Below are 20,854 nucleotides of genomic sequence, written 5' to 3'. Positions count from 1 at the left end.
TAAAAACTTTCACTACAACACTACAGAAGGTTAAACCTTTCACTGCCACACTACAGAAGGTTAACCCTTTCACTACCACACTACAGAAAGTTAACACTTTCACTACCACACTACAGAAAGTTAACCCTTTCATTACCACACTACAAATGGTTAACACTTTCACTACCACACTACAGAGGGTTAACCCTTTCACTACCACACTACAGAAAGTTAACCATTTCACTACCACACTACAAATGGTTAACACTTTCACTAACACACTACAAAAGGTTAACTCTTTCACTAGCATACTACAAAGGGTTAACGACGAGTTATATGAGTACTGGCTAAGCGTCCCGCTCTTAAGCCAAACTGAGATATACCTCATCTCATGTACCTACTGTACACCATCAACGAAAAAACAAATACGCCCACCACCTGCCAGGCCCCGCCCCTATAGAGGCGTACTATAAAGTACTAGGCGTGGTCACCACTCACTCTTCCTCGGAACAAAAACCGTTCCCAGGAAAAGATTCCCCAAGGGAACTCAGGGCCGCTTAAGAGCGGGACGCTTAGCCAGTACTCATACTTATATATTCATACTTGGCATCGCGTCACGCTCTTAAGCCATACTGAGATATGGGGTAGAGCGGACGCGAGGCCCGACAGATGCACCCCCTGACGACCCGTAAGCCCACATCAAGGGGTTGGGGAGTCCCGTCACCCCATCCTTCTTTTTTTTTTTTTTTACTTTGACCAGTCAGCTGGTTCTTTTTAGCGTTTATCGCTTTTTTCTGGTCAAGCATGACCGACAGAAACAGGTTGAATGGGATATAGATCGGGGAAAGACACTCTGAGAAAATACGGCGAGTCCGGGAGTCAAACTCGTGTACCCCAGATCCGTGACGCGCACGGTTGTCCCCGACGCCGAAATAGCGCCGAGATACGCAGTGAGCTACTGGAGCTTCCCCACCCCATCCTTCTTAATGAAGGGGGGGCACAGTCAACTCCACCCGAGTGCGAGCAAGAGGGAACTAGAACCCCTTGAACACACAGCACAGGCGGAACCACGTGTGACCCAACACATTGTGGCCCATACCCACACACCCCTGCTACCCTACCAAAGGACGGGAAGCAGGAGAGGCCACAGACCCCAGAACCGCCTGGGAGACAGAACCCCCGGTCATGTCCATGAGGTAAAACCTTATGAAGGGGCCCGGGGAGGACCATGAAGCTGCAGCACAGATGTCCTCCACCGAGGCCCCACCCAGCAGAGCGGCAGAGGCTGCCACCCCACGAGTGGAGTGCGCCCTGACGCCCCCAGGGGGATCCAGCCCGGCCAACGTGTAGCAGAGGGCAATGCCCTCGCACAACCAATGGGATAGGCGCTGTTTCGATAGTGCCTTACCGGCACGAGAACCACCGTGACAGACAAAAAGCTGATCGGTAACCCTGAGGTCCTGAGTACAGCTGAGGTAACTTCCCAAAGCACAGACCGGACATGACAGGTGAAGGCCCGCCTCTAACTCACTAGTGTGAGGAGGCGGATGAAACGCCTGAACCACAATATCCCTGGAGCGGAAGAAACTCCGGTTTTTTTTAGGCACGAAGGCAGGATTAGGCAGCAGAGTGGCACCGCAATCGGAACGAAAGAAAGGCACTCTGGCCATACCGAGAGAGCACAAAGCACACCCACGCGTTTAGCGGAGGTGATGGCCAGCAAGAACGCAGTCTCGAATGACAGCCGTTCCAACAGTGCTTGCTCAAGAGGCTCAAACGGGGCCAAGGACAACCGACCGAGGACCAATGAAGATCCCAGCTCGGAGCCAAAGAGCATTTCACCGGCGTAAGGCGTCAACGCCAAGCAGGAAACGCTTCACAAGAGGGTGGCCATACACCACTGTTGGAAAAATACGCCACTTACCCGCGTAACCCGCGATAGTGGAAGGAGCATGCGCGTTCCGGATGGTACCAACCACAGAAGGATCCATCCTCTCCAGACTCACCCTCTCACCAGCCAACAGAGACCCGTGCGCTTGAGAGAGGGCCCGCAATGACCAAGGAACAGGCCATGACGGGACACCAAGAGCTGGATCAGGACCGGGAACCACAGGATAAGGACCTGCGCTCCTCAACGTACCCGCCCCAACAACTGTCCTAACAGACGTATGGGGGGAAAAATCCCAGGCGGCACGGCATCGGTCCCAGACCTGCCTGACTATGTCCGGACGTAATCCCCACCCATCAGGGTGAGGACCGCCCGCGACATCACACCTGTACCCACATTCACCCTGCCGGGGATGTGGAGAGCCCACAGGCCGCGCAGATGGAGAACGCCCATAGCCAGCCGCCCGCCACCCGGTGCAGACGGGGGGAGCGTACTCCTCCCTGTCTGTCGATATACGACACTGACGTCGTATTGTCCGTCCTGATCAACACCGTTTGAGGACCAGAAGGACCACTTTCAATACCAACACATTGAACGTAGCGCAGACCGGGCAGCATGGCCAGCTGCCCCCTACTGCGTTGGCCTGACGCGTCTCCAGCGAGGGAGGCGTCGGTGAAAAACGTGACGTGTGACAGGACCCCAGGCCCTCCCCAGAGGCGAGGTCTCCCAGTACTGACACGGGAACCATAGCCGCTTCCACTTGCCTCTCACTGGGTCTATTTCCATACTGGAAAACCCACCTCCGTAACCCCCTCCTGGGGTGAAGAGGAGGCCAAGAGGGACCACGGAATGAGCAGATGCCATCATACCGAGCAGGCGTATCACGGACAGCGCCGTAACCGTCCTAGGACGGAACCTCCCGAGCGTGTCGACAACACGCTCTGAGAGGGATGTCCATAGCACTCCACCCGTTGACTGGGAAGAGGAGTACTCTACTCCCAGTCTACAGCAAACCCCAGGCTGGTAGGAACCTGCCTGGTACGAGACCTGACGATCCACCTTGACCGTCAAGGACCAGAACGTCGTCAGGGCAGAATACACTTCGTAACCCCTGACATGCAAGGTGTGAGGTCCCCATGGGTTCCTACACACCGTAGCCCTGCAGTGATATTACTACCACCTAAATCACGCGCACCTCTTCTTTTCAGACCACTGCCGATCTCGCGGGAGTGGGAGGCACCAACATGATACCTGGCCTGGCGAAGGCGAGGCCGGGGAAGCCCGCACTGTGTGCCTCAAAAGGTTTCGAGCCCCCCTGCTGACAACACTTATAGTTGACAGACGTAACACCAGGCTCAACCAACACAGCTTATGGTGTGGGAGCCGCTTGACAGCACAACATTCTCACGGACAGACCCAGGCTCAGCCATCAACTGGATGTCAGCCCCTGTCCCCATGAGAAGCGAAAAGTGGGGCCGCCCACGCTTCAACGAAGGCACGTGGCCCGCAGCCAAAGGAAACAATCAGAGCCCCCTTTTTCCGCTGGTGTTGGGGGAGGGAGTGATCGGAGAGCGGGCTGCTCGCGGCAGGACGGCGACGGCTTGTTTTTCAAGCCGAGCCCATCCAACATGGCCGATCCCTTGGCCGCCAAGGCTGTCAGCCTTGTGGACACCTGTCGATTCAACGCCCAGGATACCTCTGGCGGGGGAAAAACATGGCCGCCGGTCGAGGGCCTCGTCATCGCCGCTGACGAGGCCGTGCTCTCTCTTCTTCTGGCTGCGCGGTGTGAGGCGGTGTGGGGCCTAGGACAATACCGCCCGCGCTCCAGCGGAAGACCAAAATCCTCTGCGGAGAGGGGAACCCTGAGTGGTTATAGCTTGCGGCTAGGTCAAAGCTAATAAGGAAGGACCGCTTTCAATACCAACACATTGAGCGTAGCGCAGACCGGGCAGCATGGCCAGCTGCCCCCTACTGCGTTGGCCCGACGCGTCTCCAGCGAGGGAGGCGTCGGTGAAAAACGTGACGTGTGACAGCCTACTGCCCATGGGGACCCCCCTGGTGAGGACCCCAAGCCCTCCCCAGGGGCGAGGACCCCAAGCCCTCCCCAGGGGCGAGGTCCCCCAGTACTGACATGGGAACCTTAGCCGCTTCCACTTGCCTCTCACCGGGTCTATTTCCATACTGGAAAACCCACCTCCGTAACCCCCTCCTGGGGTGAAGAGGAGGCCAAGAGGGACCACGGAATGAGCAGATGCCATCATACAGAGCAGGCGTATCACGGACAGCGCCGTAACCGTCCTAGGACGGAACCTCCCGAGCGTGTCGACAACACGCTCTGAGAGGGATGTCCATAGCACTCCACCCGTTGACTGGGAAGAGGAGTACTCTACTCCCAGTCTACAGCAAACCCCAGGCTGGTAGGAACCTGCCTGGTACGAGACCTGACGATCCACCTTGACCGTCAAGGACCAGAACGTCGTCAGGGCAGAATACACTTCGTAACCCCTGACGACGCAGAGGCCCCAGTGCGGCCTCCACGCACTTGGTGAAGATGCGGGGAGCCAGAGAAAAACCGAACGGCAGCCTCTGGTACTCATACGCTAACCCTGCAAAGGAAGCGTAGGTAAGCCCTAGGATGGAAGATCGGGGATGCGAATACGCATCCTACAGGTCTATGGAGGAGAACCAGACCCCCACCTGACAGTGTTCAACAGGTAGGAGACGATCCAAAAAATGCTGAACCTTCCCATGGGACAGGTCCAGCATGGGTCTGACACCCCCCCTCCAGATTTCTCAGGCACCAGAGAACACCGGGAGGAAAACGCCACGATGATGGCTTGCTTCGTCCACAGAGATCAGATCTCGTCGACCAGAGCTGTCACTGCTGGTGACCCTGACAATAGGGTCTGTACCAAACCCGTAAACGGGTGGGGTTGTGTAATACAAGTCCCCGCCTCAGCGTTCTCTCCACCTCGACATATGGTACTGCTGTAGCCATATGTGATGACACTCCCAATGCACCCACCGCCATGTGGCGCAGGTCCGCTTAGGAACTGTAGATAGGCGGCCCGGTCCCACCCGCTGTGCGTAGCCAACCCTGGACCCGTGCGAGCAGAGCGTTCCGTGTCTGGACATCTGACCCTGACACTACTCACGAGGCAATCGCACCCAAGGGGGTACCCCGACAGAAAGGGCCGGTTTGATATGGGGGAAGCTGACACCAGTTCTAGGTGACAAAACTCCCCCACTGAACACCCCTCCAGAACATGCTGAGGAGTTGTTCTGCAGCCGGACATGCAAGGTGTGAGGTCCCCATGGGTTCCTACACACTGTAGCCCTGCAGTGATATTACTACCACCTAAATCACGCGCACCTCTTCTTTTCAGACCACTGCCGATCTCGCGGGAGTGGGAGGCACCAACATGATACCTGGCCTGGCGAAGGCGAGGCCGGGGAAGCCCGCACTGTGTGCCTCAAAAGGTTTCGAGCCCCCCTGCTGACAACACTTATAGTTGACAGACGTAACACCAGGCTCAACCAACACAGCTTATGGTGTGGGAGCCGCTTGACAGCACAACATTCTCACGGACAGACCCAGGCTCAGCCATCAACTGGGTGTCAGCCCCTGTCCCCATGAGAAGCGAAAAGTGGGGCCGCCCACGCTTCAACGAAGGCACGTGGCCCGCAGCCAAAGGAAACAATCAGAGCCCCCTTTTTCCGCTGGTGTTGGGGGAGGGAGTGATCGGAGAGCGGGCTGCTCGCGGCAGGACGGCGACGGCTTGTTTTTCAAGCCGAGCCCATCCAACATGGCCGATCCCTTGGCCGCCAAGGCTGTCAGCCTTGTGGACACCTGTCGATTCAACGCCCAGGATACCTCTGGCGGGGGAAAAACATGGCCGCCGGTCGAGGGCCTCGTCATCGCCGCTGACGAGGCCGTGCTCTCTCTTCTTCTGGCTGCGCGGTGTGAGGCGGTGTGGGGCCTAGGACAATACCGCCCGCGCTCCAGCGGAAGACCAAAATCCTCTGCAGAGAGGGGAACCCTGAGCGGTTATAGCTTGCGGCTAGGTCAAAGCTAATAAGGAAGGACCGCTTTCAATACCAACACATTGAACGTAGCGCAGACCGGGCAGCATGGCCAGCTGCCCCCTACTGCGTTGGCCCGACGCGTCTCCAGCGAGGGAGGCGTCGGTGAAAAACGTGACGTGTGACAGCCTACTGCCCATGGGGACCCCCCTGGTGAGGACCCCAAGCCCTCCCCAGGGGCGAGGACCCCAAGCCCTCCCCAGGGGCGAGGTCCCCCAGTACTGACATGGGAACCGTAGCCGCTTCCACTTGCCTCTCACCGGGTCTATTTCCATACTGGAAAACCCACCTCCGTAACCCCCTCCTGGGGTGAAGAGGAGGCCAAGAGGGACCACGGAATGAGCAGATGCCATCATACAGAGCAGGCGTATCACGGACAGCGCCGTAACCGTCCTAGGACGGAACCTCCCGAGCGTGTCGACAACACGCTCTGAGAGGGATGCCCATAGCACTCCACCCGTTGACTGGGAAGAGGAGTACTCTACTCCCAGTCTACAGCAAACCCCAGGCTGGTAGGAACCGGCCTGGTACGAGACCTGACGATCCACCTTGACCGTCAAGGACCAGAACGTCGTCAGGGCAGAATACACTTCGTAACCCCTGACGACGCAGAGGCCCCAGTGCGGCCTCCACGCACTTGGTGAAGATGCGGGGAGCCAGAGAAAAACCGAACAACAGCCTCTGGTACTCATACGCTAACCCTGCAAAGGAAGCGTAGGTAAGCCCTAGGATGGAAGATCGGGGATGCGAATACGCATCCTACAGGTCTATGGAGGAGAACCAGACCCCCACCTGACAGTGTTCAACAGGTAGGAGACGATCCAAAAAATGCTGAACCTTCCCATGGGACAGGTCTAGCATGGGTCTGACACCCCCCCTCCCGATTTCTCAGGCACCAGAGAACACCGGGAGGAAAACGCCACGATGATGGCTTGCTTCGTCCACAGAGATCAGATCTCGTCGACCAGAGCTGTCACTGCTGGTGACCCTGACAATAGGGTCTGTACCAAACCCGAAAACGGGTGGGGTTGTGTAATACAAGTCCCCGCCTCAGCGTTCTCTCCATCCACCTCGACATATGGTACTGCTGTAGCCATATGTGATGACACTCCCAACGCACCCGCCGCCATGTGGCGCAGGTCCGCTTAGGAACTGTAGATAGGCGGCCCGGTCCCACCCGCTGTGCGTAGCCAACCCTGGACCCGTGCGAGCAGAGCATTCCGTGTCGGGACATCTGACCCTGACACTACCCACGAGGCAATCGCACCCAAGGGGGGACCCCGACAGAAAGGGCCGGTTTGATATGGGGGAAGCTGACACCAGTTCTAGGTGACAAAACTCCCCCACTGAACACCCCTCCAGAACATGCTGAGGAGTTGTTCTGCAGCCGGACATGCAAGGTGTGAGGTCCCCATGGGTTCCTACACACCGTAGCCCTGCAGTGATATTACTACCACCTAAATCACGTGCACCTCTTCTTTTCAGACCACTGCCGATCTCGCGGGAGTGGGAGGCACCAACATGATACCTGGCCTGGCGAAGGCGAGGCCGGGGAAGCCCGCACTGTGTGCCTCAAAAGGTTTCGAGCCCCCCTGCTGACAACACTTATAGTTGACAGACGTAACACCAGGCTCAACCAACACAGCTTATGGTGTGGGAGCCGCTTGACAGCACAACATTCTCACGGACAGACCCAGGCTCAGCCATCAACTGGGTGTCAGCCCCTGTCCCCATGAGAAGCGAAAAGTGAGGCCGCCCGCGCTTCAACGAAGGCACGCGGCCCGCAGCCAAAGGAAACAATCAGAGCCCCCTTTTTCCGCTGGTGTTGGGGGAGGGAGTGATTGGAGAGCGGGCTGCTCGCGGCAGGACGGCGACGGCTTGTTTTTCAAGCCGAGCCCATCCAACATGGCCGATCCCTTGGCCGCCAAGGCTGTCGGCCTTGTGGACACCTGTCGATTCAACGCCCAGGATACCTCTGGCGGGGGAAAAACATGGCCGCCGGTCGAGGGCCTCGTCATCGCCGCTGACGAGGCCGTGCTCTCTCTTCTTCTGGCTGCGTGGTGTGAGGCGGTGTGGGGCCTAGGACAATACCGCCCGCGCTCCAGCGGAAGACCAAAATCCTCTGCGGAGAGGGGAACCCTGAGCGGTTATAGCTTGCGGCTAGGTCAAAGCTAATAACGTCAACAACCTCGCGTGGCGTGTCGACGTCGGCTGGCCCTCAAGGCCCCGCCACCAGACACCATTTGTTGATAGAAAAAAACAGCAATTCGTGGCGGTACAGGCCTTAGCAGCCCACCAGCCACTCGCCAGGCTGACCCACCTCATGCCGTCGGCCGGGCGGGGCACTGTTTCAACATGTCAAAAGCAAAGAACTGATGCTAACACGGAGCACCAGTGGTGGCTGCAAACAGCAACCTCCACTGTGGTGTGCACCATGAAGGGGTTAATGAATAAATGAACTTACATACTGTAGAATGGGTAAGCCCATGTACACAACGTTAAGGGGAGGCCGACCAGAGAGAACCAGTCCCGCATTCATTCATAATATTCACAACAGCACACCAGCCCTAGGCCTTAGCCCATTTACCCATGAAGGTAAACAAAGCCCCCGCACTACTCCCCCAATAGACACAGATTGACCGTCAGCATGAATGGTTGAGAGGAGAGAAAACTGTAACAAAGACAGACATTCTCGTAGCAGAGAGACAGAACAAAACAGTAGCCCCACTATAGCATAGCGTTCGACACTAATGTGGACAGAAAACAGTCAGGGTTAGGGTTATCCTGCAGCAGTATAGCTCTACTGCCACCCGCTGGGCCGACTCGCTCTCAAGCATCGGCTTCCGGGTGGGACACCGTTCATCCTTGCCGGGGCACAGGATCAAAGCTACCTGGCTACTTAGCCACGGTACACCCGGCCTGCACCCTGTCGTCAACCCTTTTACCTGTAAAAAAGGTAAATAGGCCTCAGCAAAACCCCCCACATTAGCTACCGACTGACCTTCATTAATGAACCGGGCAAGAGGAGGGAAAAGCGGCAACAACCCACAGCGGGGAATATTAGAACAACGACCCATTTCAGCATTAGCATTAGCATTAGCAGTAGCATTAGTGCTAGCAGCATGCTCTAGGATCGCTCGGAAATCGTCCACTGCAGTGGAACGTTCACCAAGCCATGCCGCCCCTGGCGCCGACACACACTTCACAGCATTACTAACACCAACATCAATGCCTGATGACACAGGGCCTACCTGTGTACAAGCCGGCTCGATAGCCAAACCTTGCACGCTGCTCCTCGATCTGCTGCCACAAGACGAGGAAACATCAGAATAGGCCCGACCGTGTCGCTGAAACATGCCCCGAAGATTCCAGGGGTAAGCAAACCTCCGGTAAGCATTCAACATTCAACACAACACAACATTCAACACAATTTCTCTAATCTTTTCATAGCACTAGTTACATAGGGCGACTTGCGACCGCTATGATGGGAACGAAAAAGAGGAAGAGTGAGTACTTTATAGTACGCCTCTATAGGGGCGGGGCCTGGCAGGTGGTGGGCGTATTTGTTTTTTCATTGATGGTGTACAGTAGGTACATGAGATGAGGTATATCTCGGTATGGCTTAAGAGCGGGACGCGATGCCAAGTACGAATATATAACTCTTTCACTACTACACTACAGAAGGTTAACCCTTTCACTACAATCTGTAGTGTGGTAGTGAAAGGGTTAACCTTCTATAGTGTGGTAGTGAAAGGGTTAAGAAACCATAAATCATGAAAGAAAGACACGCACATCCCAATAGGATAGGTGCTGGATAAAAAAAATATACCATTAGATAAGAACAAGTAGAACCACACACCAAATAGGTCCCAGTTGAAGGAATGTTATTATGCAGTGAGTGAGCTTCCTCACAGAGAGTCGCCATCTTAAATACTTGCATTCCAAAAACCATGTGACATACACCGCACATTGACATTAATTAAATAGCAGTATTAAATAGCAGCATACAATGCATTTCATATAATACATATGTACAATTATATAACAGTTAGTTCCAACCAAGTCAATTGATTGGACAAGAGGCATTCCATGAGTGCTGATATGCAGTATAACAGCACTGGGACTTTTTAACAGGGGCGACAGTGGATCAGGAGGTACAGCGGTCGTCTGGTAATCGGAAGGTTTTCGGCTCCTCCCGGCAGTGTGTCGAAGTGTTCTTGAGCAAGACACTCAACCCCTAACTGCTCCCGGTGAGCAGGTTGGCACCTTGCTGTGATGGATCACGGTTTATGTGGGTTTGGGTTTAGTTTATTCCTGGGTGCTTTGGATGTATTTTGGCAGGGCTCTACGCTAACCTTTTCCTCAAGGAGCACATGTGCTCCTAAATGAAAAGATTTAGGAGCAAAATTTAGGAACACAAAGAAATTTAGGAGCACAGTGAAAAATGTTCAAGCAACACAGAGTTTATTAACAAACAATTTATTACATGCATATTATACTGTACGTGTGTGAGTGCGTGTGCATACTAAGGGACAAACATCTGTGCAATAGCACATACCACCAAAATCACACATTGGCCCATGCCTACTAGATGCAAAGGATATTGGTTGTCCAGCTGCTTTTGTATGTTGTAGTGTTGTCACGATACGATACCAACATTTTGACTTCGATACCGATAGGAAAGGTAATGGAATATATTATTAGATGACAGACATGGAAAGTTCTTTATACAATTCTTTAATTAATTATAATTAATTAATATTTTGACGCTATTGAAACGTAGTTAATAAAAAATTATAAAATGATTCTGTTACAGCTGCTGAGCTATTTACTATAGCTAATGTCCATCAATATCTTCCTTTTGAATGAAATAGGTTCAGGAATCAGGAGAGAGAGGATGCAAAGCATGTTAGACCATTGGACCCATTTCTCGCAGAGTTTTCCTTACACATAGAAACAGCGTGACGAGAGAGAGAGAGGTTTTACAGCGACGAGGATGCAAAGCATTTTAGACCATTGGACCTGTTGCTCACAGAGTTTTCCTTACACATAGAAACAGCGTGACTCGTGAGATAAGTTGTCACAGAGCTGTCAAACGCAGGGCTGAATAGCTAGATGTCATAGCTTCTAAAATTGAAGGTCCGTGCTGCTCTGTGTATATTATGAAATTACAATTGCGCGTTGACACGCCCACTACGCAAAACTCGCACACTGTGCTCCTAAATAATTTTTCCGGTTCGCACAAATCTATTTTTAGGGGCAAATGCGAGTGAAATGTTCGCACTGTAGAGCCCGTTGGGGTTTTCTCTTGTGATCTGTCAATCACCAGACACCAGTTAATTACCATGTGGCATGGCAGGTGTGTGGGCTTGATTGCCACCTGATGGTGTCAGGTCATGTGTATAGTGACTTTAAGTGCCTTTTTCCTGTGTTCAGATGCTTGTTTATTTCATGTTTGCCCTCAGTAGTAGAGGAGTGTCCTAAGTATTGTTTCTAGGGTTTTCGCTTTCTGTAGTGCTTTTGGTTTCTTGTTTGTTATCTAGTCCCCCCCCCCCCCATTTCCTTTATCCTGGTGTTTTGTGTTTTCTATAGCTTTTATTTGTATTCATTTCAGTGTTCTTGTGTTTCCCCCCGCCCTATCTCATCGCTCTGCGATTCCCCTCTTTCTGTGTGTCTGCATGTGTGTCCTATACACCCCCCCGAATCCTGACACTTGCATGGTCGCCGTCGCTGTGTGAATGTGTGAGTGAATGGGTGCATGTGAGGCATAAATTGTAAAGCGCTTTGGACATTCCTTGTGTATATCTCTGAAGATTGTTGTGTTGTTTTTATCTTTTTCCTTTAAGAAAAGTAAGTACATTGAGAGCCACTAAACCAGATCCAAATTCCTTGCATGTGTAAACATACTTGGCGAATAAAAACGATTCTGATATCACTACTGTTGTCGTGTGGGGACCCACCAGAGGGAGGTCCGCGACCCAATTTGGGGTTCTGAGTCTGACCCAGTTTTAAGAAACCAGAGTCCACATGGGCAATCATTTCTCAACCTTCTACTCGTAGCGTTGGTTTCCCATCAAACCTGGGCCCTCATTCATCAACGTGTCTTACGCACAGATTTGTGCTTACCTTGTGCGTTTGATCATTTCTAAGCAAAGAGTGGGATTCATCAATTTCAACTTGAACTTGACTTTGTGCTTATGTCTACGCACAGCTCTGAGCACACTTAGCTGATGCCCAGTGGTAGAATATCGTTACTACGCACAAGCGCTCCTCAGTACATGCATTCGTTCCAACGCGGAAATAAAGACACTGGCGCGTGTTCTGTATGACCCCCGTAATTCATTATAGTTCATTGTAAAATAGCAACAGTAGTGTAATTATGGTCAAAAGAAAACCCTATAAATAGCATTTGGAATAATAGATCTTTCTCTCAGAATGAATGCAGCATGGTTTATATAGCGTTATCGCCGTTATCGGAATATACGGGGTGTACTGACTGACTGCGCTCCGCGTAGCTCAACTGATTGATTGATTGATTGAAAAGTTTATTAACAGATTGCAGAATGGGTACAGTACAGTACAGCTCAATACATACAATTGTTAAGAGGATGCAGACCTGAGAAAGACTTTCGTCTTGTTTCCATCAGGGTCCCCCATTTTCAATTCATCATAATAGTTATTATTTTGTGCACAGACCGCAGAAACACGGGAACGTTTTGATTATATTTAAAAGGCTTTACGTTAAACGAAACAAGTGGAATTTCGAAGCTGTAAGCAGAATACAAGTCATGTGAACACCCACGATATAGTGTTCTTCCCCCTTTTTACTGTATAAGAAAGAATAAAAAACGCATTGCAATGACACCAGATAGTGGACAGACTATGTATATGATGGGATTCAAGTTCGCGTTTTTGTTGATCATAGGCATGCTGTCAGAGTATGATATCTTAATCAAACATTCTAGAACATTTGTCGTCACAGATCATGTCCTAATAGAACATAGGCTATGGCATGGTCCATCGTGATATTGTGTGGACTGTTATTACTGTACCGGTACCACCCATTGTGACAACAGCCTTGTGAGTCTTGCACACAAACATGATGGGATTCAAGTTCATGTATTGAAAGGCAGGCTACATCATACATGCAGTGAGATTCATTGTTCTTGTATATGCTCTCGTATTATTGTTTATATAGGCTACCCAATACTGACATCAAAATAGATTGTAGTATGCCTCTAGAAATCATATGCAGCAGGTAGAAAATTGACGGAAAATCCATCGCGATTTGGAATAAAATTGAGGAGAACTTTAATCCCTGGGTATTAATCAAACAACACGGGAAAAGGCAGTCATATTCCAGCACGGTCTTTATTAGTGTTTGCGCTGCCCAGGCAGCAATGGTTAATAGATATCATATCCGACATCACCGTTCTCATAACACGCTTCCCTCGGCTTAGTCCATTTTTCCACATTTCATGGGGGTATTCCATTACCGTATATGGTTAATCGGGGCGGTTCTGGTATGCAAATACTTAAAACAGTGCACAAGCTCAAACGTAGGATCAAAGTCATATTCATCATGACAGGTGTGCGTAGAACCTGCGTACGCACGTGTGGTGAATCCCGATTTTCCTGTGCGTGCACTGATTCTACATTCTGTGCTTACGTGTGAAAATAGAACATATTCTACGTCCACGTTGATGAATGAGGGCCCTGGAGCGGTTTGGTTGGGGCACACTGTGATGAGGCATGCCAATCCACATAACACCAGGATAAGCCTATGATTTTCATACATCAACGAATAGAAAATGTAAAAAGCTGCTGGTCAACGTCTCTCCCCGTGCCTCCTGATGTCACTCTCTAATATCCTATGAAGTAAAAGCAGAAATTCTCCACACACAAAAAAAGTATTAAAATGCATAATATAATACAGTATAATGTATTTGTTATGTTATATGTTGTAATCTCAAGGTACACAAAAGCGTATTCCACAGCACGCCATCATGGCACAGCAAATAGCTATAGTCCAAACATTCTGCTGTATATAGGTGGAAATAAGTGAGTTGATCGGGAACTATTATGTATGGAGTGTTTTGATAGGAAAACCATGACAACCTGCAGCTCCGGCTGTGTGGCATTAAAACCCTGCTCAGCGAAACGCAGAGTGAAGTGGAGAGTGATGAGTGCCATAAATGACTTGTGTCTGAATGCAGTCGCCATGGCAATAGATCGAATGCAGAAGCTGAACCGTGGAATTGGTTACCATGGAAGCCAGCAATGATGCTTTGTGAGGCCCCTTAAATTTACAAATGTCCTTGTACCAGCAATGAGTTGGGCGGGGGGGATAAAGCCCTCTGGGAGAGAAGAGAAAAGAGCTTTTACGTCTCGCAGCAGAGCAGATAATGTGTGACGATAAAAAGCGAGTATGTTTCATCGCAACATACTGATGCCATAGAGAAAATGTTATCTATTAATTCACAGAGAAGTGGGATGATTAAGACCTAACATAATCTGTTTCCCCCATTAAACACTAGGCGACCAACCTAAAAGAAAAGATTAAAATATGAAATACAATTAGTCTTTTCCTTGCATAAGAGATTTTACTTCCAATTGTGCATATATATCCCTTGATTAGAGATTCAGCCCCTAAACGCGTTCCTTTTTTTTATCCACTTTTTCTCCTTATTTTCAATTTTTCTCCCATCCCAATTTCGTATCGCCAATTCTTCCCTTCAATTCTCCCCTCCCCTGTCTTGAACGTTGCTAGACTATGCCTCCCACTGGTCGGCTGTAGTGAGGATAGAAGCCTTGCATCACGTGTCCCCTCCGGTACATGAGGAGGCAGCCTGTCGCATCTTTTCACCAGACAGCGCAGACTCTCAGTGGCGGGAGTAACGCGTGGGAGGCTCACGCTGCCCCCGATACTTCCTGTCTCTGCTGTACAGGCGTCACCCAACCGACCTGTAGGAGTCGCTGTCCACAACGTCCAGATTACCACCCATCGACTTTCCACCCGCTACCTTCGCCAATTGAGATAGTATGATGACCGGCCCAAGCCGCAGACAATGCTGACTCGGGGAGTCGAGACCGGAGTCTCTTGCATTGGTGACGAGCGCAATCTCCGCTACGCCACCCAGCCACCCCCTAAACGCTTTCCTAAAAGTTATAGGCTATCACTTTAAGAATTTTAATGGTGTATCACTGCTCAAAACCCAATCCCTTGTGACATTTCTACCTAAGATTCTCTAAAATCCAGAGAAACCTGTGATGTGTTTATTCATATTAGTTCAGACATGTATTATTGACTTGAGTCTTATACAGTATTTTCATAGCTGCTCTTTGGTGATGCATGCAAATCTATCTAGAGCACACCAATCCTCTAGGAGTAATGTACAGTATGTTAGCCCCTACAGTGGCTTTGGAGATAGTATTTTGATATTTGGACGGAAACTATTCCAAAGCCACAATCTACAATTTGGCTCACAGATATAAGGGTCATTATAATTTGCTGTAAAATATCAACTACTTTGTACTAGATTAGATCAGATAAAAATGTATTGTCATTATACAGCATCATGATGGACCACTTTTCTTGTGTTCGCTCTCAAGTGCTACACTATTGATGATTTTTGTGATTTATTTTTGGCACATAGTTAGTTATTGTCATTATACAGCACAGTACACAGTACACAGTACAGTACAGTACAACGAAAATAAGTAAGGCAGTAGGCAGGTATGAATTGAGTATAAGCAAGTGAGTTCAGAGTTCATACAGTATGAATAACAGAGCCTAGAGTAAGCAATTGGGTTCTGAGTTCAGAGTATGTAAGTAGTACTTATAGGTAAGTACTATACAGCTTAGTTGTAATTTAGTTGTAATGACCTAGTTTTTCTATCTCCTTATACTATCTCCAAAGCCACTGTTGGTAAGCATATATTTAAATAAATACTAGGCAAGGAAAAAAAGATTGTACTTGTAAGTGAGATTGGTAGAGTTAATGAATATAATGTTTGTGTTATTTTCTTTACATATGAACTAAAACTGAGAGCGGACCTGAGTTCATTCCAAAGTGCACCAGTTGAGAACTACTGGCTCATTTACGCTGTTATCTGTCCATAGGTGCATCTGCTTCTACAGTGACTGGCTCATTTACGCTGTTATCTGTCCATAGGTACATCTGCTTCTACAGTGGACCACTGCTCTCCAAACCCCTGTCAGAATCGAGCGTTATGCCGTAATCGAGGCGGCGGCTACTTGTGCTTCTGCGTGCCGGGTTTCCAGGGTTACCACTGCCATATTGACGTGAATGAATGCGTCCTCCAGCCCTGCATGAATGGCGCCACCTGCGTGGACAGAGTGGACAGGTACAGCTGTCTCTGCACACCTGGGTTCATAGGTGAGTGAATCAGACTTAATTCAACGTGGCTCAACCACACTTCTCCAACAGATCATGTTCCTGTGCTGTTTTCTTACATGGTTCCATGTTGGTTTTAGTTTTTTTATTTGTTTGTTTTTCATTTGTTCGTTTTGGCCAATTCTCTTTGTGCCATTTGGGTTCTGCCAGAGTGCCTGACTTGTTATGGTGTCTTGGAATTTGCATAGGGTTTTGTCCAGTGATGCAGTGGCAAAATAAAACTCCAAAATTTAAATAAAATAAAAGTGTGTAAAGTATACAGTATGAATAATCATTCATATACATACATATAATGTACATTGATATACACAGCATTTTCTCAGAATAGTATTATTTAGGTTTTTTTCCTCCTCAGAAAGACCATATTTACATGTAACTTGCATCAGTCTGATACTACTTAGTATAATTTACCATGTAAGTGTCACTGTCAACCATGAACCATTCATATCAGTTAAAAAATATGGGTATACTGGGTGCGGCTGGGTAGCGCAGTGGACTAAGCACTCGCCTACCACCGCAGAGACTCTGGGATCTAATCCAGCTGTCAGCGGTACCTCTGGCTTTGTCAGTCGTCTCTACTAACACAATTGGCAGTGTTAGTGGGTGGGAAGCCGGTGGGGTATGTGTCCTGGTCGTTGTAAACTGTGACTCCTACTGTTCGGTCGGGGCGCCTGTTCAGCAGGGAGGGGATCTGGGGGAAATAGCGTGAACCTCCGCACGCGTTACGTTCCCCCAGTGAAACTCCTCGCTGTCAGGTGAAAAGAAGCGGCTGGCGACTCTGCATGTATCGGAGGAGGCATGTGGTAGTTCTACACCCTCCCCAGGCCGACAGTGGGGCAATGCGTGCAACGACCAGGAAGGGAATTGGCATAACGACTAAATTGGGATGGGTGAAAAATACAAAAAGCCCAAAAATAAACAGGGTATACTCCATTTTACAAATGCAGAGGTGGGTAAATTGAGGTTCATCCTCCTAAAAATTCATGTCAGGGTATGTCCTGTCGATGTCACGTCCAGTTTATTTGTGTGGGCATTTTCAACATAAACATTCTAAATTGGGCGGCTGAGTGGCGCAGTGGGCAAGGTGCTCGCCACTAACGCAGGATATGCTGGTATCGAGCCCAGCTCTCTGCGTTGCTACCGGCTTGGCCGGCCGTCATACTAACACAATTGGCAGTGTTAGAGGGTGGGAAATCAGTGGGTGGGGATTGGACGTTGTGGACAGCGACTCCTACAGGTCGGTTGGGTGACGCCGGTACGGCGGAAACAGGAAGTATCGGGGGCAGCGTGAGCCTCCCACGCGTTACTCCTCGCCACTGAGAGTTCGAGCTGTTGCGGTGAAAAGATGCGACAGGCTGCCTCCTCGTGTACCGGAGGGGACACGTGATGCAAGGCTTCTATCCTCACTACAGCCGACCAGTGGGAGGCATAGTCTAGCAACGTTCAAGACAGGGGAGGGACCAACACCGGAGACGCTGGATTCGCCTGTTCGAATCCAGCTCACAGCTCCGGCGTTGTCACCAGCTTGGCTGGCCGTTCACACTAATACAATTGGCAGTATTAGAGGGTGGGAAAGCTGGCGGGGTGGGTCCGGGTCGTTGTAAACAGCGACTCCTACAGTTCGGTCGGGCGCCTGCTCAGCGAGGATAGGATCTAAGGGGGGTAGTGTGATCCTTCCACACGTTACACCCTCTCAGTGAGAGTCCGCGCTGCCAGGTGAAAAGAAGCGGTTGATTGGCTAGACGTGTGTCGGAGGAAGCATGTGATAGCCTCCACTCTCCCAGACCGACTGTGGGGGGTAGGTGCGCAGCGACCAGGAAGGGGATTGGGAATTGGCATAACGACTAACATTGGGATGGGAGAAAATCGGAGGAAAAAGGAGGGGGGGAAAGATATAAAAAAAAAAAAAAAAAATACAGGGGAGGGAAGAATTGGAAATACTAAATTGGGTTGGGAGAAAAATAGAAAAAAAATTTGGGAGAAAAGGTGGATAAAAAAAAAACATTCTAAATTGGCCCGTGTTTATCTCCTGTCGCAGTGTTTGCTAATATCACTAGCCGGGAGGAAATGCGCGTGGGCCCAAGGTGTTCCCCTAGCAATGGAATTCCACTCTGAAAAGGTCTACGGCCGTTAATCACAGTTGCATGTCTCAAAGGGCCTCGCAGGCCCACATTACAATGGAACGACACCCCCTGACCTTCGACCCTCTGTGAGGATAAGGAAAAAGGGAAACAGGAATAAAGGCGAATTAAAAAAGAGATCCCCCAACCAGGACGGTCAGGCATTCAATATCCACCCCAATTAGCAACGCCTCCTTTGGACGCAGAGAGGCCCCTGCTCCAGATGCAGAAGTGCTGGGCTTCCTCAAGAGCGTCCCGGCACTGACGCCATCCCAGTTTCACTGCAAGTCAATTGGAGAAAGATAATGATCTCTGTTGCAGAGATGCTTTGAGGAATGCCATCCTTGATTATTCCATTACGGCTAATGGTTATAGACTTTCAAACGCACACAAAGAGAAAGTTGTTTGGTTCTTAAGTCGGTAGTATACCTGCGTAGTATACCTACATATTTGTCAACCTTTTAGTAGTAGGGGTGTGACGATGCACACATTTTGAGATTCAATATGAATTGAAATGTTTGAGGTCAGGATTCTATTTGAATTGTGATTCTTTATATCTGTTAAAGCCATGAATCTTTTCAGGCTATTTCCCTTGATTAATGATTGGAGGAGGAGCTTTAGTAATTACCACCACTATCATCTTTGCATTGGTCCCTTCTTACCTCTCTTATCAGCCTTTTACACATTGGTAACAGGCTCTTGTCTAAGGATGATACAAGGCTGCCATCTAGTGGTGGCCTGAATGATTTTCTCTATATCCCATTATAACCAAAGAGAGCAGTGGTGGAAAGTAACCACGTACTGCACTTAAGTACAATTTGGAGGCACTTGTGCTTTACTGAATTAGTTTAATTTATGAGAAATGTCTTCTTTTATTCCACTACATTGCAAAGAAAACATTGTACTTTTTACTCCACTACACTACCCATTAGTTACTTCGGGGGGGGGAAATAAAAATATTTTGCATAGAAAACACTGCATACATTGATGAAGATGGTGTTGTACATTAAAATTTGAAGCCTGCCAGCTTCAAGAGGATGTAATCAGAGCTAGAATAACTGTACCACATTCCACTTTAACATTAACCTTTAGAGGATCAACAATTTAATGTTCCCAAGCACTGAAATGCAAGAACATCATAGTGAATGTGTACTTCTATTTTTGATAGTTAAGTACATTCAATATCAAATACTACTTCACAGGTCCAAAAAGTCATATCTGAACCCAAAAAGACTCGGAAATGTACTACCTGGAACCATAGGCGATATTAGCCTCTGCGAGCAGGGGGGGCAACATTTTGACGTGAGGGGGATGAATGAATGAATGAATGAATGAATGAATGAATGAATGAATGAATGAATGAATGAAAACTTTATTTAACAGATTGCAGAATGGGTACAATACAGTACGGCTCAATACACACAATTGTTAAGGGGATGCAGACCTGAGAAAGACGTTTGTCTTGTTTCCATCAGGGTCCCCCATTTTCAATTCATATAGACATTTATGACATACTGTACACAACATACATGACATTTATGGCATAGGGACATATAGGTATTTAGTACTGATACATTTGTGACATAAACGGTATTCAAATATACAGTACTGTTACCCCTAGATCCTGACAGAGTAGGGGAGGGGACTGTACATTAGGAGGGGGTGGGTGGGTGGGAGAGAAATATACATACGGCGGGGAGGGAATATATACATGCGGTGGGGAGGAGACTGTCTATTAGGAGGTGGTGGGGGTTTTGGGCATTTACGGTGGCCAGTTTCGAATTGCAGCCTCCCGTAGGTGCTCTTTAAGAGCAGTTTTTGAATGTGGGTAGGGATTCACATTCCTTTACAGCTTTGGGTAGGGCGTTCCACATTGATGTGGCATAATTGCGAAAAAAGTGTTTAGTCCCTTGTTTGAGCCGAATCTGGGTTTAACATGATTTGTTGAGCTTCCTCTGGTGTAGTGGTTGTGGTATTCACTGACCTTTGGGAAGTATTTTGACATGTACATGGGTACCTTAGTCGTATAGTGTATCTTGTAGACCAGGCCCATTGCAAGTTGCTGTACTCTGTCGTCTACTCTAAGCCATCCTAGGTTGTCAAAGTGGGCAGGGGTGAGGTGGGTTCTGGGGGTAAGGTCAAGTAGTAGTCTGTTGGTTGACTTTTTTTTATTACATTGGATGCCATTTTGTCACAGAAAAGATTTGCCTCTAGGATGGAACCCAGGTAGGTAATTTCGTCTTTCCTTGTGACAATATTGTCACCCACTGCAACTGAGAAGCCGTCGGTCTAAAAAAATTACTTGGCGGAAACAGTTGAGAATGAGTCAGTGTGCGCCAGCGCCACGCTGTTCTATTGCAATTGGT

General features: G+C 49.3%; 1 protein-coding gene across 1 annotated transcript in view; it reads left to right on the top strand.

The window, feature by feature from the left end:
* Positions 1-20,854, top strand: part of crb1 (crumbs cell polarity complex component 1) — a gene marked incomplete at both ends in the record, with an annotated part of 156,255 nt that overhangs the window by 57,106 nt on the left and 78,295 nt on the right. Inside the window, one exon of the mRNA XM_084311229.1 lies at positions 16,126-16,350. Coding sequence (XP_084167355.1) covers positions 16,126-16,350 — 225 coding nt within the window. The remainder of the gene's footprint in view (positions 1-16,125; positions 16,351-20,854) is intronic.

This window comes from Notolepis coatsorum (genome assembly GCF_963971535.1).
Source record: "Notolepis coatsorum genome assembly, chromosome: 3".
Lineage (NCBI taxonomy): Eukaryota > Metazoa > Chordata > Actinopteri > Aulopiformes > Paralepididae > Notolepis > Notolepis coatsorum.
This window is presented reverse-complemented; position numbering and strand designations above follow the sequence as displayed.